General features: G+C 40.1%; 1 protein-coding gene across 1 annotated transcript in view; it reads right to left on the reverse strand.

Annotated features, from left to right (window-relative positions):
• The window catches only part of LOC141257813 (pecanex-like protein 2), a 1,433,759-nt gene that overhangs the window by 116,464 nt on the left and 1,293,330 nt on the right, over positions 1 to 23,965 (reverse strand). Inside the window, exon 28 of the mRNA XM_073672817.1 lies at positions 7,868 to 8,012. Coding sequence (XP_073528918.1) covers positions 7,868 to 8,012 — 145 coding nt within the window. The remainder of the gene's footprint in view (positions 1 to 7,867; positions 8,013 to 23,965) is intronic.

Consider the following 23,965-nt stretch of genomic DNA (forward strand, 5'->3'; position numbering starts at 1 on the left):
GTCCTGGGAGGGGAAGGACTTCCCCTATATAAACCTGGGGCTGAGGCAGGGTTAGAGAGTTAAAAGGGAGAGTTCAGCCAGGAGGGCTGACAGGGAGCTGTGGCTCCGGCTGGGCCCAGCTCCTGGGCCATGCCAGAAGTAGAGACAGAGAAGAGAAGCAGCTATGGGAAAAGAACAACAGGAGCTGTGTGGGAGCAGTGTTACAAGGAGTCAGGGGCTGGCAGCTGCAGAGCTCGCCCTGACTGAGAAGTTATCACCGGACCCGGCGTCCGAGGCTGTGGGGACTAATCTTACCCAGCAGCAGAAACCGACCGGCAGGGGATTTCAGGTCCTCTGGCCCAGAAACCCGAAGGCACGGTCACACGCGTGGGACCAGCACCGCCGTCGTGGAGCGGAAGCTACTAGAAGGCCCCGAGTCACCGGCCATACGGGTGAGCACCACACGGTACACTCAGGGACGTGGGCTACTTATACCTGCCTCTAGCAAGGTAGCCAGAAGAGTATCGTTAGTTTGGGAGGCCTACAACTCCGCCTGGCCAGGGGAGATCCCATCTGCTCGAGGACTGACCAGGCCCCAATCGCTAGCCAGTACTCCGGGAGGGTCTATCTTTGTCACCAGTAAAGACCCTGAACTACACCGTACCGTCTCCGAGTGGTTCCTGCTACCCCCATCATCCACGTCGGCTGCCCTGAGGCCATACCCCTCCCGTTGGGGGTTATACTATCACGCTGCACAATCCTACCACTGGCCTCAGCGGTCTGCCCTGCAGCAGCAGCTCCTTAGCTGCACTCAACGGGTGGCGTAGTCGTCCAACATCTACCGCTAATACAGCGCCACTTAGTCTGACTCCCTGGGCACGGACCGGGTCACCGCCACGAGACTACAACCCTCAACAGATCCGGCTCCGGGTAAGCTCCCGCGTGCGCAACGCAGCGCGACACAGGCCCAGGGGCGCGTCACAGAAAAAAATTATATTCAGTTTGCAACCTGATGGAGGTCAGTATAGATGGATTAATAGAACAAGACCCACACACAGCTAGAAGCCCAATATTTTTTCAGAGGTAGATGCAGAAAAAAATATATTCAGTTTGCAACCTGATGGAGGTCAGTATAGATGGACTAATACAACAAGTCCCACACACAGCTAGAAGCCCAATATTTTTTCAGAGGTAGATGCAGAAAAAAATATATTCAGTTTGCAACCTGATGGAGGTCAGTATAGGTGGACTAATAGAACAAGTCCCACACACTGCTAGAAGGCCAAATATTTTTTCAGAGCTAGATGCAGAAAAAAATTATATTCAGTTTGCAACCTGATGGAGGTCAGTATAGATGGATTAATAGAACAAGACCCACACACAGCTAGAAGCCCAATATTATTTCAGAGCTAGATGCAGAAAAAAATTATATTCAGTTTGCAACCTGATGGAGGTCAGTATAGATGGATTAATAGAACAAGACCCACACACAGCTAGAAGCCCAATATTTTTTCAGAGCTAGATGCAGAAAAAAATTATATTCAGTTTGCAACCTGATGGAGGTCAGTATAGATGGATTAATAGAACAAGACCCACACACAGCTAGAAGCCCAATATTTTTTCAGAGCTAGATGCAGAAAAAAATTATATTCAGTTTGCAACCTGATGGAGGTCAGTATAGATGGATTAATAGAACAAGACCCACACACAGCTAGAAGCCCAATATTTTTTCAGAGCTAGATGCAGAAAAAAATTATATTCAGTTTGCAACCTGATGGAGGTCAGTATAGATGGATTAATAGAACAAGACCCACACACAGCTAGAAGCCCAATATTTTTTCAGAGCTAGATGCAGAAAAAAATTATATTCAGTTTGCAACCTGATGGAGGTCAGTATAGATGGATTAATAGAACAAGACCCACACACAGCTAGAAGCCCAATATTTTTTCAGAGGTAGATGCAGAAAAAAATATATTCAGTTTGCAACCTGATGGAGGTCAGTATAGATGGACTAATACAACAAGTCCCACACACAGCTAGAAGCCCAATATTTTTTCAGAGGTAGATGCAGAAAAAAATATATTCAGTTTGCAACCTGATGGAGGTCAGTATAGGTGGACTAATAGAACAAGTCCCACACACTGCTAGAAGGCCAAATATTTTTTCAGAGCTAGATGCAGAAAAAAATTATATTCAGTTTGCAACCTGATGGAGGTCAGTATAGATGGATTAATAGAACAAGACCCACACACAGCTAGAAGCCCAATATTTTTTCAGAGCTAGATGCAGAAAAAAATTATATTCAGTTTGCAACCTGATGGAGGTCAGTATAGATGGATTAATAGAACAAGACCCACACACAGCTAGAAGCCCAATATTTTTTCAGAGCTAGATGCAGAAAAAAATTATATTCAGTTTGCAACCTGATGGAGGTCAGTATAGATGGATTAATAGAACAAGACCCACACACAGCTAGAAGCCCAATATTTTTTCAGAGCTAGATGCAGAAAAAATTATATTCAGTTTGCAACCTGATGGAGGTCAGTATAGATGGATTAATAGAACAAGACCCACACACAGCTAGAAGCCCAATATTTTTTCAGAGCTAGATGCAGAAAAAAATTATATTCAGTTTGCAACCTGATGGACGTCAGTATAGATGGATTAATAGAACAAGACCCACACTCAGCTAGAAGCCCAATATTTTTTCAGAGCTAGATGCAGAAAAAAATTATATTCAGTTTGCAACCTGATGGAGGTCAGTATAGATGGACTAATACAACAAGTCCCACACACAGCTAGAAGCCCAATATTTTTTCAGAGGTAGATGCAGAAAAAAATATATTCAGTTTGCAACCTGATGGAGGTCAGTATAGGTGGACTAATAGAACAAGTCCCACACACTGCTAGAAGGCCAAATATTTTTTCAGAGCTAGATGCAGAAAAAAATTATATTCAGTTTGCAACCTGATGGAGGTCAGTATAGATGGATTAATAGAACAAGACCCACACACAGCTAGAAGCCCAATATTTTTTCAGAGCTAGATGCAGAAAAAAATTATATTCAGTTTGCAACCTGATGGAGGTCAGTATAGATGGATTAATAGAACAAGACCCACACACAGCTAGAAGCCCAATATTTTTTCAGAGCTAGATGCAGAAAAAAATTATATTCAGTTTGCAACCTGATGGAGGTCAGTATAGATGGATTAATAGAACAAGACCCACACACTGCTAGAAGCCCAATATTTTTTCAGAGCTAGATGCAGAAAAAAATTAGATTCAGTTTGCAACCTGATGGAGGTCAGTATAGATGGACTAATAGAATGATGCTATGCCCAAAAGATTTTACTTCACTAGGTGCAGTAAAAACATTGGTATTCTATACACAGGTGGTATATCTTGCAACACAGATAGGCTACTCCACTGACTAACACACTCTGCAATAGGCCAAAAAGGATTAGCTTTGCTAGATTCAGCCAAATGCTGTGAAAAAAACTTGCACAGCACTGGCACAGACCTGCCTGGCAAAAACTGATAGGAACTGATGTAACCTAGTCCTGAAAAGGACTCCAATTACAATTAGTCTTTACTCCCACAACCTATCTATTTAAGAGCACAGACCTGCCTGATAAAAGTCGTAGGAAATGCTGTAACCTAGTCCTTAAAAGGACTGCAATCACAACTATTCCCTACTCCCAAGCTATCTGTATATTTGTGCGAAAATTGGCTTGAAATTAACAAGGTATAGCGCACACAGCAACAGCGGTGCTGTCTAACACGCAGCTGCAGCAGTGAGAAAATGGTGGCGACGGGGAAAATGGCTTGGTCTTATAGGGCAAGGACATGTGACATACACTGCCAATCACACATGCCCTTGCTTGTGTGAAAAAAAGCACTTCGCTCCGTGTGTGCGCTGCTGATAGGCTGACAGATTGCACCTTGCCACTGTAAATGCGGGAAAGAGAAAAAAAAATGGAGATCTTCATTGTTCCTGCAGAGATCCATCCCCTGCCCCTCCCCCCACCCCGCTGTACACTCAAACTGCGTATTAACATTAATTTTCATCATTACTGAGAAAAAATCCAGTTATGATTTTGGTGCACGAACAGTTATCGAACATAACCTCGAACAGCCGAATTTTTCTCAAATTGTTCGTGTTCGCCGAACGGCTCGAACACCGCCCAAAACAGCTCGAATTTGAGATTGGCGAACAGTTCGAGTAGAACAACGCTCATCTCTAGTCATCATACTGTGTGTACTCTGAGGCCTTCACAGAACAGCTGTAGTTATACTAATAATTTATTACTCACTGGTGGACTCAATTTAGTACTTATCTCACTTCTGGAGGCAACTGGTCATACAGGATTTTATTTAGGCATATCAGACTACGGGGGCTGAATACAAATGCACGTCACAATTTTCAGATTTATATTTGTAAAATAACTAGAAAATCATGTATCATTTCCTTTACACTTCACAAATTGTTGCTACTTTGTGTAGATATATCACATAAAATCCCACTAAAATACATTTAAGTTTATGAGTGTAATGTGAAGAAAATGTGGAAAAGTTCACGGGGTATGAATGCTTTTTCAAGGCACTGTATAAACATTTTGATTTATTATATAACAATTTCCGCATGCATGCACATCAAATTTTGACAGATATATATACTCTACATCCATGTATCCAACATTATTACAGGTCAATTTTTTTGTGAATTAAAACTATCTATTTGTGTATATATCAACCTACTGCCTTACATGAAACCCATATTTATTTATTTATGAGAGTGCCTTTTTCTACTTATTTTGGGTGCTTTATTTTGTATGCTCTATTTTGTATAGTGCACTAATGTCTGAATTGTATTATACAGCCATCTTGTGGATTACATTGTATCATAGTGCATTGTGATGACCTTGCATAAAGGGTGCTATGGAAGGATCTGCATTCTGTTGCTTTGGAGAAATGTCTGTAGTATCGGGAATTGTAGCATTGTTTTGGTTTAGTCTCTTCTGCGCTTAAGAAGGTCTTCTGCATCCATTTCACTTAAACTGATTCTGTTTCTTTGACTTGCATTAGTAGCTTGTTACAGGACCTTTAATTTTGCAATGGCTGTGGTGTGCTCACATTCCTTCACTAGAGCCTCTATTTCTGCTCATTTAAAGCTTGTGTTTTTGCTCTGCATTTACTTACAACTCTACATTTTCCTGTGCTGCACTCAATTCTAACTCAGTCTTTTTTGTGAGAAGGCAGCTCGTATCTTAGTAGCCTCTGCTTCTGCACGTGCTCTTACGAGCTGCTTGCTGAGCATTAAATATTTATGACGCGCCCCCTGGGCCATATTCTTTAGGGGAATACCCGGAGCCGGATCAGATGGGGGTTGTAGTCTTCCGAGTGGCTGTGACCCGGTCCGTGCCCAGGGTGTCAAGCTCAGTTGTATGTGGCAGTCCTACAGATGTTATTAAGTTCTTAATGTCGACTACGCCACCCGTTGTATTGCGGTCACTATGGCCGCCGCTGCAGCAGGGTCCGCTGAGGCTGATGGTGTTGGTGCAGCTTTTGGTAGTATAACCCCCAACGGGTGGGGTATAGCCTCAGGGGGTCAGGTGCAGAGGATGGGGGTTGTGGTGGTGCAGCATAGATGTTAAGTGAAGACAGAGTCGGGTTGTGCAGTTTAGGGTATTTACTCACTGCTGATGTTCCGGTCACTCCAGCTTCAAGTGACCACCCGAGCCGTGCTGCGTCCACCAGGTCCTGGATTCAGCCAACCCCCAAGCAAGTCCGGAGCGTGACCCTGAGCTCTCCTTCTGTCCTTTCCTCTGGCCGTCCCCACTAGTGATCCACCTAGGTCCAGCTCCCTCGGGCCTTCTGTTGGGAGACCCTTGGCCTTGGGTTCCCTGACCCTCCACGTGGTATGCCTTCGGGGTGGATGTGGTGGGTGGCCGTGGCAGACGCTGCCCACGGCCTCCGGTCTCTGGCTAGGGTGTGCTTTTGCCCCCACCAGTTTGGGATCCGGTACCCTATTGCCGACTCTTCACCCGGGGATTGAATTTGGGTTCTCAGAGTCCTCTCTTTGTCCCCTCTGGGTCTTTCCTTCTCTGCTCCACTCTCTCTCTCTGCAGGCTCATCTGGACCTCTGCTTCTTACTCTGACAGACTGACTCCTCTGCAAAGGCTGACTGACTGACCCTGATCTTAGATGGTGCCCACCTTATATACTCCCTCTATGTGTGAGCTCAGGTGACCAGCACCCAATGAGCTCCTATCTTTACCCAGGCTGCTCCCCCTATCTGCCCCTACACTACTTGGGATGTACCACCCCCCTCCCACTCCAGCCAGGAACAGACTCGGTCGTACCTGCACATTTCTAAGTGGGAGTACCGTCGGCCTGTTCCTCGGAAATGGGATGTATGTAGTGCATGCAGCCTACCGAGGTCAGGTCCACACTCCATCCTTACCCGGGAGTGGAATATCACACCTCTGGGTTGAGGTGCAATACCCCTGCAGCAGCCAAATCCTCAGGGTGCTACATTTAGACCGTATATTTAGGGGCTATTGTCAAAGTCTCGGCACGGAGAAAACCATTCCTGCCCTGTATGGCACAATAAAAATCCAAAAAAGAAAAGTCCTCCACCCGTGTTAAAAATAAAATGATAAACTTTATTCCAACATGTTAAAAAGATTAAACATCTTCAAGGTTAATAAAGTGTAATAATTCTTTCCTTAACGCCGCTTGAATTTGTGCAATTCTTGCCTCTGTCTCATACTTAATTGGACATACTATGTTGTCTCTCCCAGAATTAAGGTGCTGGAAACTTTGCAGTTCTTCTAGAGAATCCTGTGTATTGCGTTTCATCAGAGCGCTCACATATTCCTGTCTTTTCCTTGTATAGAGCTCACATGCTCATATGCTGCACATAGATGTTCTAGAGCTCTCTCTAGTGGTGGCCTGTGAAAAGCTGGCTGAGAGATGTTGATGATGCGACTCAGCAATTTTTGTCATAGGATGACTCAATGCTAACTAAATACAAAAGGTAGGGGTTACCTACATCAGAGCTAGACTACAGTGAGACAAGCTCCAAAAGGTAAACTGTTTGCATAGCAGTATAACAGAAATCATATAATCATACAATACTGTATAATTCCCAAATCTTGGGACATGACACTTGCAGTCACTTGTTTGTCTGTAACTTTAATTCTCCTGCTCAGAATATTTTACAATTATTTTTCTTGTTTTTCACAATAATGTAAAACATGTACATGTACAGTTTCAGACAGTCCTGTCACTAAACTTTTGAAGACTGCTATTAAAGGGAATCTGTCACCCCCTGGGAGATTTGGGACCTCTAATATGGGCATACAGGTTATAGAAAAGTAAATCTATACATACCTGTATGGCCCATAGTAGAGGTCTGCTCGCAGAGAAATGTAATTTTATAAAATCTGTTTTCACATGCTTGGAGTCCCCGGGACGCCAAGAAATCCCCGTCTATCTGATTATTAAGCCTAGAAATCCCAGCCTATCAGTTTATTTAGCATACTCGCCCCCTCCCCTGCATGTCACAGGGCCCTGTGACGTGCCCTCGTCTCACTCACTTCCCGCGCATGCGCTTAGCATCAGTAGCGCTTCTTTTTCTCCCGTTGTTCTCTGCATTGTTCTAGTGCGCAGGGCATCACATCACATGTGAGTCACTGTGACTCCCCGGCGCACTGGGCCATACAGGTAACTATAGATTTACTTTTCTATAACCTGTATGCCCATATTACAGGTCTCATATCTCCCAGGGGGTGACAGATTCCCCTTAAGTATAACTTAAAGTTAGCAGTATTTTATTACTTATCCGATTGTTTTATAGTATTTTATATTATATTAGACACATACCTGATGCAGTTTCAAGGCCATTCGAATTGCTGGAGAAACAACTGTGTGTAGTAAATCCATGTCTGCAAATACCCATTCTTCTTCTTTGGATATTTGATAATGCCCCTTAAATAAGGTATGTAATCCATGAAGAAATGCATCCAAACTAAAGAGAGAATTTTTGACAATTTTAATTATTCTAATTGTTATTAATTCTATTTAACTATTGTATATTAATTATTTTATTTACTTTACATAATTATAGATTCAGACATCTTAAGGCCCACCATACACATTAGACTAATATCAGCTGAACCTGCTGAGTTAGGCAGACAATCTAACGTTACAATCAACAAACTTTGCATGCAGATATGAATACAGAGTAAAGATGAGATCAATAAGAATAAAAATATAGTTTTTATTAATCAATAAGTTAAAAATCCAATGAATAAATAAGATTAAAAAGTAGAATTTTTTTCTTTAGAAAATCATGTTGAATATTGAAATATCTTGAATATATTATGACCAATATGAATTAATTATTACACAGGTCTACAAAAAATATTTTTTGTAATCATCGCAGTTGATCTTGTACTTTTCTGAATCATTTTTTTGTCCTGATTTCAATAATGTATATAGTTTTTCTGTAGCAGGTATAGTTTCGATGGAGCAGCATCATTATTATAAGGTATAGGAAATATACTGGCGACATTAAGAAAACAGTAATACTCTTGATTCAGTTCTTCAAAGAGGCCATTCACATTGTTACAGTACACCATTGGTCCATCAACTGTGAAAAATTGTGTTACACTGTTATTTCTGTTTCGGTAATAACACACTTTAACATCATCATGAAGAAGATTCTTCTATTTCAACCTAGATGCAAGAAGTTCGGCTTTATCTTTTGACAATGACAGGTCTCTGATGAGATCATTTAATTCATGTTGAGTAAAGCGTTCTGGGTGCTCCATCAGGTACATACTCATCTTGACTTGAGGTCTCCATGCCTTCGCTAGTAGCTTCAGTTCCATATTCTACTTCAATTTCATCCCATCCAGACAACGGTGGTACAGGAACTGGCAAGGTATCATTATGTGGAACTTGCCTAATCGCAGATTTAAGTGCAGGGTAATTAATCTTATGTCTGTTCTTTGTAGAAAAGCCCTTCAGTTTGACAAAACAAAAGTAGCAGTCATCACTATGATTTTGGGGTTCTCTCCAAATCATGGGAACAGCAAATGGCATAGCTACTTTCCTCATATTCAACCAGTCACGAAGACCATTTGAACAACTGAGTATAACACAATAGGGGCCCATCTTTTGTCTTGATCACCAAGTGGACAGTTAAAGTACATCTGGTACATCATTTTAATATCATGAGTGATCAAAAGTACTTGGCCTTTTGGTGTAAAAGAACCACACACATAGCAGAATCTGTCCGGATGACTGATACACTGTCAGGGCATTTTTCTCCTTTAAATCAGATCAATGGTGGTGACAAACTCAAAAAAAATTTCTGATGAGCCGGTATGTAGATATTTCCCCAGAGATGACAGAGGCTGCTTGTATTTAGAACTGATTTTCCTGGAGGTAATCTGGTAGATAACTATATACAGGTGTGAGGTAAATGGGTCAGCCTATTCCTTACAGATGAACACTTGCAGACAGGCAGTCTCTCAGTGTGATATTGGCAGCTTTCAGATTCTCTCTCTGGAGACCCTCACTCAGTTACACCTCAGTGTAAGAGGCCTGTAGAGGCCGGTCTCCTGTCACAGTCTCACATACCAGTCCTTACTGCCATCACCATCCTTTTCTGACTGACTCAAATCTTACCACCTCATAACAGTTAGCTCCTCCCCATAACATGTGACTTTCCGAGAAGCCGTCATTGGCTGACTGCACTGTCAATACTCCTTCCCATAAAACTCACTAAAAACTTTACTGATGTTGTCCCTGTAAGAAAATTCACAATGAAGTACGACAAGCAAATAAATAGAAATAGCATAGAAAAACCACATACATTGAAAATGTAGAAATAACGTAATAACAAAAATGCTTCTATATCAGAAACTTTACGTGATAGAGCAAAACTAAGCACATTTTTGGAATGAGCACATCAAACTCCATAAAACAGACATATTACCTTTGCTGATGATTATTTTGTGTTGACCAGTGTTATTTCATTGGTCTATCCCCTGTTTTGTCCCAATCAGTTGTAGGGATTTCCTATGTGATCTGTTCTTGTTTGGGGATTTGTTAATTAATAGTAGCACTAGGCCACTTTTTTAAGCACCTGTCACTTTTGTAATATTCATATTCGGTGACCGGATAATTAATAGTAGTACTGGGTCACCATTACAAGCAAAAGTCACTTTAGTAATTCTTTAGTATGATTTCCATTGATATGGAATGAATACTTTCCCATAGTACACTTCATAGCACATAGGCACTTTATAATGTATATGGTCCACATTTCATCACATTTTGGAAAACAATTTATACATACAGTTAATTTAAGCACTCTTTACCTTTAATGATGCACTGTCGCTTTAATTCAATAAAGACTTTAATTAGCAAAAAATACAGCTTTCTGCTTACCGTATTATTTCACTATAATGAACTGTTTATGCACTTGTTTACAACTTTAATTCCAGCTCCAATCAATAATTCACTTTTATGCACTGTTGTTAAATACCACTCTGGTAACATATATATATTTTCATCCTTTGGTTTACACTATGATATTTCTTATATATGTCTTCTAAGGACCTCATAATAGATTGAACTTTCTTCTTTAAATATCATGTTCTTTTGCATGGCCCTTAATTCTTTCCCCATCGAGATCCTTATTCTGCCATTCGGTATCAGCAAAATCTATTTAACGCACGATTGGACTGAGCGTATGCTCAACCTTCTCTATCACCTGTAGCTTCCAGAAGTGCTCTCCTCTAACCGCATGTGTTCCACCATACATGCCAGTTAGCACTTTCGCAGGAAGCTATGTTTACCTAAGGGAAGGAGCGGACTCGTCATGCGCCGACAATGTCTGCGAATGGGTCCCGCCACCCCGCTTCGTCTCGCCACCACTATAGGTTATTATTTGGCATAAAAGAATGGCTACCCCTCGCCCTGACATGCCCCCGGAAGAAGCTAGTGGACGAAATGCGCGTCGGGGTGAGAGGGACAGTGTCTTGTCCTGGATCATCTATTTATTGGGTACACCAATTCCTACACAGGTATATACTATTTCCCCAATACTTCCACATTATTTTGTAATATGGGTTGCCTTGCACATGATATATAATCTTTATGTAGGGCTAATACTCAGCTCACTTTAGGTCATACATGTGATATATCCTATCAAATAGATCATTAACTATCTATGCTGTCTTTTCTATGGATATGTTATATGGAGTTGTTGGTGTCAGCCACTTATGTTATAATAGGCTAATGATATTTATATTTGGATGTTATGTTTTAACATTTAGCCTATATAAATATTGATTCAGTGATAGGATGGTATCCCCTTACTGTGAACTTTGTTTCTACTTTTTAATCTACTTTTTAATCTTATTCTTATTCATTGGATTTTTAACTTATTGATTAATAAAAAATATAATTTTATACTTATGGCTCTCTTCTTTACTCTGTATTCAGATCTGAATGCAAAGTTTGTTGATTGCGATATTGTTTGAAGTGGCATATTCTTCATATTAGATTCCTCTTTTTATATTAAACAATCTAATGTGTATGGGAGTATTGGCTGGCTGATGGTCTGGAAAGATGTCCTATTTCAGACTGCTGGTGGCATTGTTCTCCCTGAGATAATCCGCCAGCCAATGCGTCAGTTGGCAGCTTTCTCATAGAGAACACAGGAGCGCTTGGCCTAGCAAGCACTCCTGTGTATAGAGACACAGCTGATATGACTGCATGTCAAATGATCAGCTGAAGCATCCTTCAGCCGACAGCCATCAAAAGCCTTAGCTGAGTTGCTACAACATTGGCTCCAAAGAGATTGCTTACAGCAAACAACCAGACATAAGAAAATGACTCATTGACTTATATGGAATAGTGTTGTGGGCATGCTCTCTGAAGGAAGAGAGAGAAGGAAATATGACCTGACTGTGCACATATCTATTTTCAACAATGTCATCCAGTCATAGAATAAGTACATCAAAAAACCTGAAAAGTTCCCCAAATTTGCCAACCTTGTCCCATGGAGATTGTGGAGGAAGCATCTCTAGTTATTCCTTTTTTGTTGTCCAACCAGTCTGTATTGAGTGCAACTGGAATTGACTTTGGTGCTTCTGACTATAATATGGTAAGGGCCTGATGGCTGCTGCAGTTCTGCTACGGTAGATTTTATGGGGGCAGTTGCGCTCTGTGAGCTAGGTGCTGCAGATTGCAATTCAAGGAAAGCGATTTGCCTCCTCGGATCTGCCTAAAATAAAATAAAAAAACACAATAATCTACCCTGCACTAGAATTCTATCACAAATTGACCACCTAAAAAAGGAGTATATGTCAGAAGAAGTTGCACAAAATAGATTATGCTACTTGCAGGATTTTGATACATTTGTCAAAATATGCAATCTTTACTATTTTTGATAAAGTTGAGGGACCATCAGAGTAAAGCCACAAGACCATGATTTTTCAGGTCATGGAGCAAGGGACAGAGCAGCAGGTGCAGCCGCTGTCATGATTTCCCAGTATTCCCAGAGCGAGCGGATAGTTATGTGACCATAGAGTGATAGAAGAATTTTGTGCCAAGCCAGGAAAACCCCTTTAAGCACTGGAGAAGTTATTTCCTGACAGGTCCCTCTCATGATAATTGAAGCAGTGATGAGGTCATTGCATTATATTCTTAAGACACAAATTGCACAAGTTTTGAACTCAATAGCGCATGATTTTATATAAAAATTCTTCAAACCTTATTAACTTAATCAGAGTTCTGCGCATCTTTTTAAGAAGAGCTGAGAAAATAAATTCAGTGGAATTGAATTCTAATGAATTTTACAAAAATCCACATTTGCCAAAATAAGGATTTTTGTAATTTGCTTCCATACATATTTCAGCAAAATGGCAAAGGTTACATTTCTTTAAAAGTCCTCTGTGCTGACCGACATCAGTCTGATTCTTGTTGTATCTTTTGATACCTGCCGCTCACTCTGAAATTCTCAGTCTGCTAACACTGAGCTGGTACTTCCAACTGTGGCGAGTCTCGGAATGGTTTTGCAAATGTCTGTTCAAGTTCATGGTGCATATCAAGACTTAAGACGTTGTGACTAGTGTTGAGCGAACATGCTCGACACTGCTCGGTACTCGCCCGAGCATCACGCTACTCGGGATGTTCGGCGAGCACCGAGCATTTCCGGGTTACTCGGGCGGGAGCTCGGGTCTCCGCCCTGCATGTTTGGCGCTCTTTACAGAGCCAATGAACATGCAGGGATTGCCAGCCAGTCACTGTAATTCCGCAGCCATGTTGGTTGTGGGCATTACAGTGATTGGCTGGCCGCACAGCATCACCTCGAGTATTTAAAACCGGGCGCCGCCATCTTGGACACAGTTGCTCCGGATCAGACAGTGTAGGGACAGTGCTGCTGATTTAAGGAGAGATATAAACTGCGAAATAGTTAGTGTAGGGTCTGTAAAGGCTGCCAGATCAAACAAACAGTCCTTCTCAGGACTAATATCCATCCCAGATACCAGGCAGGCAGGCTGTATAGGAGACACAGTGGCTATACCAGCAAACGCTGCATTACAGTCCTGTGTGCTGCTCCTGTTGCTGAAATTGCTGGACTTAGCTCCAGGTCTCAGGGGACAGGAAAAATCCTTTTTTTTTTCATCTAAATCCTCTTTTTTTTTTCCTCCTTCACACTGTACAAATACCCATCTTATTAACCTTTTGGTGTCTACCCCCCCCAAAAAAAAGCGTGTCTCTGATTTTTCAGACACAAATATATCTGTTGAAAATAGTCAGGTGTAGGCTAGAGAAACAAAGTTGTTGTTTTGCACTTCCACGGTTCAAACCTCTGTATTATCCACTTTTGGGCCATTTGTATCTAAAAAAAAAACAGTTTGAGTGTGTCGCTCACTGTTCAGCCGCAAATATATATATTTAAAAAAGTCTGGTATACCCCAGTAAACAATAACTGTGGTTTTGCCATCCCGCAGTAAAAAATCTCTATTATTCAGGTTTTGGTATATTTTCCGTAAAGAAAAACAGTAGTGTCTCCTGACTGTTGTGACACAAAAATATATCTGTTGAAAATAGTCTGGTGTAGGCCCGACAAATCCCAGTGTGGTTTTGCAGTTCCACGGGTCAAATCTCTGTACTATCCAGTTTTGGGCCTTTGGTATCTGAAAAAAAAACAGTTTGAGTGTGTCGCTCACTGTTCAGCCGCAAATCTATATATTTAAAAAAGTCTGGTATACCCCAGTAAACAATAACTGTGGTTTTGCCATCCCACGGTAAAAAATCTCTATTATTCAGGTTTTGGTATTTTTTACGTAAAGAAAAGCAGTAGTGTCTCCTGACTGTTGTGACACAAAAATATATCTGTTGAAAATAGTCTGGTGTAGGCCCGACAAATCCCAGTGTGGTTTTGCAGTTCCACGGGTCAAATCTCTGTACTATCCAGTTTTGGGCCTTTGGTATCTAAAAAAACACAGTTTGAGTGTGTCGCTCACTGTTCAGCCGCAAATCTATATATTTAAAAAAGTCTGGTATGCCCCAGTTGTTAGAACCTTGCTGTTAGGTTTTTTTTCCTTTGCTGGTCTCATGACCTTGTTGGCCTATTTAATCCTGCTCCGCCCTTCTGGCTTTGCTGGACTTCATTGTATATTTACTTTCTAGCTAGCCTGTGCTCTGTATCTAACTCTGTTAGTTTGCTTGGTCTACGGACCTCTATGTTCTATCTATTTTGTTTGTTCGTCTGTCTGCTACTATTTCTGTTAGGAGGTGTCCCATATACCTCCCAGTCCTTAGTACTTGTAGGGATTCCCTCCCCAAATCTATAGGTCTCCGTACAGACTAGATTAGGACTTTAGCAGGTCTGATCGCAGGATCAGGTTCCCTGTTACATCGTAGGGATTCAGCTGAGTCTTATAGTAGGGACAGATCTCCTCTCTTTCCTTAGCTTTGGTAGCAGAACATAACACCAGTAAACAATAACTGTGGTTTTGCCATCCCACGGTAAAAAAACTCTATTATTCAGGTTTTGGTATATTTTCCGTAAAGAAAAACAGTAGTGTCTCCTGACTGTTGTGACACAAAAATATATCTGTTGAAAATAGTCTGGTGTAGGCCCGACAAATCCCAGTGCGGTTTTGCAGTTCCACGGGTCAAATTTCTGTACTATCCAGTTTTGGGCCTTTGGTATCTAAAAAAACACAGTTTGAGTGTGTCGCTCACTGTTCAGCCGCAAATCTATATATTTAAAAAAGTCTGGTATACCCCAGTAAACAATAACTGTGGTTTTGCCATCCCACAGTAAAAAATCTCTATTATTCAGGTTTTGGTATATTGTCCGTAAAGAAAAACAGTAGTGTCTCCTGACTGTTGTGACACAAAAATATATCTGTTGAAAATAGTCTGGTGTAGGCTCGACAAATCCCAGTGTGGTTTTACAGTTCCACGGGTCAAATCTCTGTACTATCCAGTTTTGGGCCTTTGGTATCTAAAAAAACACAGTTTGAGTGTGTCGCTCACTGTTCAGCCGCAAATCTATATATTTAAAAAAGTCTGGTATACCCCAGTAAACAATAACTGTGGTTTTGCCATCCCACGGTAACAAATCTCTATTATTCAGGTTTTGGTATTTTTTACGTAAAGAATAACAGTAGTGTCTCCTGACTGTTGTGACACAAAAATATATCTGTTGAAAATAGTCTGGTGTAGGCCCGACAAATCCCAGTGTGGTTTTGCAGTTCCACGGGTCAAATCTCTGTACTATCCAGTTTTGGGCCTTTGGTATCTAAAAAAACACAGTTTGAGTGTGTCGCTCACTGTTCAGCCGCAAATCTATATATTTAATAAAGTCTGGTATACCCCAGTAAACAATAACTGTGGTTTTGCCATCCCACGGTAAAAAATCTCTATTATTCAGGTTTTGGTATATTTTCCGTAAAGAAAAACAGTAGTGTCTCCTGACTGTTGTGACACAAAAATATATCTGTTGAAAATAGTCTGGTGTAGGCTCGACAAATCCCAGTGTGGTTTTGCAGTTCCATGGGTCAAATCTCTGTACTATCCAGTTTTGGGGCTTTGGTATCTAAAAAAAAAACAGTTTGAGTGTGTCGTTCACTGTTCAGCCGCAAATCTATATATTTAAAAAAGTCTGGTATACCCCAGTAAACAATAACTGTGGTTTTGCCATCCCGTGGTAAAAAATCTCTATTATTCAGGTTTTGGTATTTTTTACGTAAAGAAAAACAGTAGTGTCTCCTGACTGTTGTGACACAAAAATATATCTGTTGAAAATAGTCTGGTGTAAGCACGACAAATCCCAGTGTGGTTTTGCAGTTCCACGGGTCAAATCTCTTTACTAACCAGTTTTGGGCCTTTGGTATCTAAAAAAACACAGTTTGAGTGTGTCGCTCACTGCTCAGCCGCAAATCTATATATTTAAAAAAGTCTGGTATACCCCAGTAAACAATAACTGTGGTTTTGCCATCCCACGGTAAAAAATCTCTATTATTCAGGTTTTGGTATTTTTTACGTAAAGAAAAACAGTAGTGTCTCCTGACTGTTGTGACACAAAAATATATCTGTTGAAAATAGTCTGATGTAGGCCCGACAAATCCCAGTGTGGTTTTGCAGTTCCACAGGTCAAATCTCTGTACTATCCAGTTTTGGGCCTTTGGTATCTAAAAAAACACAGTTTGAGTGTGTCGCTCACTGGTCAGCCGCAAATCTATATATTTAAAAAAGTCTGGTATACCCCAGTAAACAATAACTGTAGTTTTGCCATCCCACGGTAAAAAATCTCTATTATTCAGGTTTTGGTATATTTTCCATAAAGAAAAACAGTAGTGTCTCCTGACTGTTGTGACACAAAAATATATCTGTTGAAAATAGTCTGGTGTAGGCCCGACAAATCCCAGTGTGGTTTTGCAGTTTCCGGGTCAAATCTCTGTACTATCCAGTTTTGGGCCTTTGGTATCTAAAAAAAAAACAGTTTGAGTGTGTCGCTCACTGTTCAGCCGCAAATCTATATATTTAAAAAAGTCTGGTATACCCCAGTAAACAATAACTGTGGTTTTGCCATCCCACGGTAAAAAATCTCTATTATTCAGGTTTTGGTATATTTTCCGTAAAGAAAAACAGTAGTGTCTCCTGACTGTTGTGACACAAAAATATATCTGTTGAAAATAGTCTGGTGTAGGCCCAACAAATCCCAGTGTGGTTTTGCAGTTCCACGGGTCAAATCTCTGTACAATCCAGTTTTGGGCCTTTGGTATCTAAAAAACACAGTTTGAGTGTGTCGCTCACTGTTCAGCCGCAAATCTATATATTTAAAAAAGTCTGGTATACCCCAGTAAACAATAACTGTGGTTTTGGAATCCAACGGTAAAAAATCTCTATTATTCAGGTTTTGGTATAGTTTCCGTAAAGAAAAACAGTAGTGTCTCCTGACTGTTGTGACACAAAAATATATCTGTTGAAAATAGTCTGGTGTAGGCCCGACAAATCCCAGTGTGGTTTTGCAGTTCCACGGGTCAAATCTCTGTACTATCCAGTTTTGGGCCTTTGGTATCTAAAAAAAAACAGTTTGAGTGTGTCGCTCACTGTTCAGCCGCAAATCTATATATTTAAAAAAGTCTGGTATACCCCAGTAAACAATAACTGTGGTTTTGCCATCCCACAGTAAAAAATCTCTATTATTCAGGTTTTGGTATATTTTCCGTAAAGAAAAACAGTAGTGTCTCCTGACTGTTGTGACACAAAAATATATCTGTTGAAAATAGTCTGGTGTAGGCTCGACAAATCCCAGTGTGGTTTTACAGTTCCACGGGTCAAATCTCTGTACTATCCAGTTTTGGGCCTTTGGTATCTAAAAAAACACAGTTTGAGTGTGTCGCTCACTGTTCAGCCGCAAATCTATATATTTAAAAAAGTCTGGTATACCCCAGTAAACAATAACTGTGGTTTTGCCATCCCACGGTAAAAAATCTCTATTATTCAGGTTTTGGTATTTTTTACGTAAAGAATAACAGTAGTGTCTCCTGACTGTTGTGACACAAAAATATATCTGTTGAAAATAGTCTGGTGTAGGCCCGACAAATCCCAGTGTGGTTTTGCAGTTCCACGGGTCAAATCTCTGTACTATCCAGTTTTGGGCCTTTGGTATCTAAAAAAACACAGTTTGAGTGTGTCGCTCACTGTTCAGCCGCAAATCTATATATTTAATAAAGTCTGGTATACCCCAGTAAACAATAACTGTGGTTTTGCCATCCCACGGTAAAAAATCTCTATTATTCAGGTTTTGGTATATTTTCCATAAAGAAAAACAGTAGTGTCTCCTGACTGTTGTGACACAAAAATATGTCTGTTGAAAATAGTCTGGTGTAGGCTCGACAAATCCCAGTGTGGTTTTGCAGTTCCACGGGTCAAATCTCTGTACTATCCAGTTTTGGGACTTTGGTATCTAAAAAAAAAACAGTTTGAGTGTGTCGTTCACTGTTCTGCCGCAAATCTATATATGTAAAAAAGTCTGGTATACCCCAGTAAACAATAACTGTGGTTTTGCCATCCCGTGGTAAAAAATCTCTATTATTCAGGTTTTGGTATTTTTTACGTAAAGAAAAACAGTAGTGTCTCCTGACTGTTGTAACACAAAAATATATCTGTTGAAAACAGTCTGGTGTAAGCACGACAAATCCCAGTGTGGTTTTGCAGTTCCACGGGTCAAATCTCTTTACTAACCAGTTTTGGGCCTTTGGTATCTAAAAAAACACAGTTTGAGTGTGTTGCTCACTGCTCAGCCGCAAATCTATATATTTAAAAAAGTCTGGTATACCCCAGTAAACAATAACTGTGGTTTTGCCATCCCACGGTAAAAAATCTCTATTATTCAGGTTTTGGTATTTTTTCCGTAAAGAAAAACAGTAGTGTCTCCTGACTGTTGTGACACAAAAATATATCTGTTGAAAATAGTCTGATGTAGGCCCGACAAATCCCAGTGTGGTTTTGCAGTTCCACAGGTCAAATCTCTGTACTATCCAGTTTTGGGCCTTTGGTATCTAAAAAAACACAGTTTGAGTGTGTCGCTCACTGGTCAGCCGCAAATCTATATATTTAAAAAAGTCTGGTATACCCCAGTAAACAATAACTGTAGTTTTGCCATCCCACGGTAAAAAATCTCTATTATTCAGGTTTTGGTATATTTTCCATAAAGAAAAACAGTAGTGTCTCCTGACTGTTGTGACACAAAAATATATCTGTTGAAAATAGTCTGGTGTAGGCCCGACAAATCCTAGTGTGGTTTTGCAGTTCCCGGGTCAAATCTCTGTACTATCCAGTTTTGGGCCTTTGGTATCTAAAAAAAAACCAGTTTGAGTGTGTCGCTCACTGTTCAGCCGCAAATCTATATATTTAAAAAAGTCTGGTATACCCCAGTAAACAATAACTGTGGTTTTGCCATCCCACGGTAAAAAATCTCTATTATTCAGGTTTTGGTATATTTTCCGTAAAGAAAAACAGTAGTGTCTCCTGACTGTTGTGACACAAAAATATATCTGTTGAAAATAGTCTGGTGTAGGCCCAACAAATCCCAGTGTGGTTTTGCAGTTCCACTGGTCAAATCTCTGTACAATCCAGTTTTGGGCCTTTGGTATCTAAAAAACACAGTTTGAGTGTGTCGCTCACTGTTCAGCCGCAAATCTATATATTTAAAAAAGTCTGGTATACCCCAGTAAACAATAATTGTGGTTTTGGAATCCAACGGTAAAAAATCTCTATTATTCAGGTTTTGGTATAGTTTCCGTAAAGAAAAACAGTAGTGTCTCCTGACTGTTGTGACACAAAAATATATATGTTGAAAATAGTCTGGTGTAGGCCCGACAAATCCCAGTGTGGTTTTGCAGTTCCATGGGTCACATCTCTTTACTATCCAGTTTTGGGCCTTTGGTATCTAAAAAAGCACAGTTTGAGTGTGTCGCTGACTGTTCAGCCGCAAATATATATATTTAAAAAGTCTGGTATACCCCAGTAAACAATAACTGTGGTTTTGCCATCCCACGGTAAAAAATCTCTATTATTCAGGTTTTGGTATATTTTCCGTAAAGAAAAACAGTAGTGTCTCCTGACTGTTGTGACACAAAAATATATCTGTTGAAAATAGTCTGGTGTAGGCCCAACAAATCCCAGTGTGGTTTTGCAGTTCCACGGGTCAAATCTCTGTACTATCCAGTTTTGGGCCTTTGGTATCTAAAAAAAAAACAGTTTGAGTGTGTCGCTCACTGTTCAGCCGCAAATCTATATATTTAAAAAAGTCTGGTATACCCCAGTAAACAATAACTGTGGTTTTGCCATCCCACGGTAAAAAATCTCTATTATTCAGGTTTTGGTATATTTTAAGTAAAGAAAAACAGTAGTGTCTCCTGACTGTTGTGACACAAAAATATATCTGTTGAAAATAGTCTGGTGTAGGCCCGACAAATCCCAGTGTGGTTTTGCAGTTCCACGGGTCAAATCTCTGTACTATCCAGTTTTGGGCCTTTGGTATCTAAAAAAACACAGTTTGTGTGTGTCGCTCACTGTTCAGCAGCAAATCTATATATTTAAAAATGTCTGGTATACCCCAGTAAACAATAACTGTGGTTTTGCCATCCCACAGTAAAAAATCTCTATTATTCAGGTTTTGGTATATTTTCCGTAAAGAAAAACAGTAGTGTCTCCTGACTGTTGTGACATAAAAATATATCTGTTGAAAATAGTCTGGTGTAGGCCCGACAAATCCCAGTGTGGTTTTGCAGTTCCACGGGTCAAATCTCTGTACTATCCAGTTTTGGGCCTTTGGTATCTAAAAAAACACAGCTTGAGTGTGTCGCTCACTGTTCAGCCGCAAATCTATATATTTAATAAAGTCTGGTATACCCCAGTAAACAATAACTGTGGTTTTGCCATCCCACGGTAAAAAATCTCTATTATTCAGGTTTTGGTATATTTTCCGTAAAGAAAAACAGTAGTGTCTCCTGACTGTTATGACACAAAAATATATCTGTTAAATAGTCTGGTGTAGGCTCGACAAATCCCAGTGTGGTTTTGCAGTTCCACGGGTCAAATCTCTGTACTATCCAGTTTTGGGGCTTTGGTATCTAAAAAAAAAACAGTTTGAGTGTGTCGCTCACTGTTCAGCCGCAAATCTATATATTTAAAAAAGTCTGGTATACCCCAGTAAACAATAACTGTGGTTTTGCCATCCCACGGTAAAAAATCTCTATTATTCAGGTTTTGGTATTTTTTACGTAAAGAAAAACAGTAGTGTCTCCTGACTGTTGTGACACAAAAATATATCTGTTGAAAATAGTCTGATGTAGGCCCGACAAATCCCAGTGTAGTTTTGCAGTTCCACAGGTCAAATCTCTGTACTATCCAGTTTTGGGCCTTTGGTATCTAAAAAAACACAGTTTGAGTGTGTCGCTCACTGTTCAGCCGTAAATCTATATATTTAAAAAAGTCTGGTATACCCCAGTAAACAATAACTGTGGTTTTGCCATCCCACGGTAAAAAATCTCTATTATTCAGGTTTTGGCATATTTTCCATAAAGAAAAACATTAGTGTCTCATGACTGTTGTGACACAAAAATATATCTGTTGGAAATAGTCTGGTGTAGGCCCGACAAATCCCATTGTGGTTTTGCAGTTCCACGGGTCAAATCTCTGTACTATCCAGTTTTGGGCCTTTGGTATCTAAAAAAAAAACAGTTTGAGTGTGTCGCTCACTGTTCAGCCGCAAATCTATATAGTTAAAAAAGTCTGGTATACCCCAGTAAACAATAACTGTGGTTTTGCAATCCAACGGTAAAAAATCTCTATTATTCAGGTTTTGGTATAGTTTCCGTAAAGAAAAACAGTAGTGTCTCCTGACTGTTGTGACACAAAAATATATCTTTTGAAAATAGTCTGGTGTAGGCTCGACAAATCCCAGTGTGGTTTTACAGTTCCACAGGTCAAATCTCTGTACTATCCAGTTTTGGGCCTTTGGTATCTAAAAAAACACAGTTTGAGTGTGTCGCTCACTGTTCAGCCGCAAATCTATATATTTAAAAAAGGCTGGTATACCCCAGTAAACAATAATTGTGTTTTTGCCATCCCACGGTAAAAAATCTCTATTATTCAGGTTTTGGTATTTTTTACGTAAAGAAAAACAGTAGTGTCTCCTGACTGTTGTGACACAAAAATATATCTGTTGAAAATAGTCTGGTGTAGGCCCGACAAATCCCAGTGTGGTTTTGCAGTTCCACGGGTCAAATCTCTGTACTATCCAGTTTTGGGCCTTTGGTATCTAAAAAAACACAGTTTGAGTGTGTCGCTCACTGTTCAGCCGCAAATCTATATATTTAATAAAGTCTGGTATACCCCAGTAAACAATAACTGTGGTTTTGCCATCCCACGGTAAAAAGTCTCTATTATTCAGGTTTTGGTATATTTTCCGTAAAGAAAAACAGTAGTGTCTCCTGACTGTTGTGACACAAAAATATATCTGTTGAAAATAGTCTGGTGTAGGCTCGACAAATCCCAGTGTGGTTTTGCAGTTCCACGGGTCAAATCTCTGTACTATCCAGTTTTGGGGCTTTGGTATCTAAAAAAAAAACAGTTTGAGTGTGTCATTCACTGTTCAGCCGCAAATCTATATATTTAAAAACGTCTGGTATACCCCAGTAAACAATAACTGTGGTTTTGCCATCCCGTGGTAAAAAATCTCTATTATTCAGGTTTTGGTATTTTTTACGTAAAGAAAAACAGTAGTGTCTCCTGACTGTTGTGACACAAAAATATATCTGTTGAAAATAGTCTGGTGTAGGCCCGACAAATCCCAGTGTGGTTTTGCAGTTCCACGGGTCAAATCTCTGTACTATCCAGTTTTGGGCCTTTGGTATCTAAAAAAACACAGTTTGAGTGTGTCGCTCACTGTTCAGCAGCAAATCTATATATTTAAAAATGTCTGGTATACCCCAGTAAACAATAACTGTGGTTTTGCCATCCCACGGTAAAAAATCTCTATTATTCAGGTTTTGGTATTTTTTACATAAAGAAAAACAGTAGTGTCTCCTGACTGTTGTGACACAAAAACATATCTGTTGAAAATAGTCTGGTGTAAGCCCGACAAATCCCAGTGTGGTTTTGCAGTTCCATGGGTCAAATCTCTGTACTATCCAGTTTTGGGGCTTTGGTATCTAAAAAAAAAACAGTTTGAGTGTGTCGCTCACTGTTCAGCCGCAAATCTATATATTTAAAAAAGTCTGGTATACCCCAGTAAACAATAATTGTGGTTTTGCCATCCCACGGTAAAAAATCTCTATTATTCAGGTTTTGGTATATTTTCCGTAAAGAAAAACAGTAGTGTCTCCTGACTGTTATGACACAAAAATATATCTGTTAAATAGTCTGGTGTAGGCTCGACAAATCCCAGTGTGGTTTTGCAGTTCCACGGGTCAAATCTCTGTACTATCCAGTTTTGGGGCTTTGGTATCTAAAAAAAAAACAGTTTGAGTGTGTCGCTCACTGTTCAGCCGCAAATCTATATATTTAAAAAAGTGTGGTATACCCCAGTAAACAATAACTGTGGTTTTGCCATCCCACGGTAAAAAATCTCTATTATTCAGGTTTTGGTATTTTTTACGCAAAGAAAAACAGTAGTGTCTCCTGACTGTTGTGACACAAAAATATATCTGTTGAAAATAGTCTGATGTAGGCCCGACAAATCCCAGTGTAGTTTTGCAGTTCCACAGGTCAAATCTCTGTACTATCCAGTTTTGGGCCTTTGGTATCTAAAAAAACACAGTTTGAGTGTGTCGCTCACTGTTCAGCCGTAAATCTATATATTTAAAAAAGTCTGGTATACCCCAGTAAACAATAACTGTGGTTTTGCCATCCCACGGTAAAAAATCTCTA

The sequence above is a fragment of the Phyllobates terribilis genome, unplaced genomic scaffold (assembly GCF_046119375.1).
Source record: "Phyllobates terribilis strain yellow unplaced genomic scaffold, ASM4611937v1 Scaffold_3__8_contigs__length_932513732, whole genome shotgun sequence".
In the NCBI taxonomy this organism is placed as follows: domain Eukaryota; kingdom Metazoa; phylum Chordata; class Amphibia; order Anura; family Dendrobatidae; genus Phyllobates; species Phyllobates terribilis.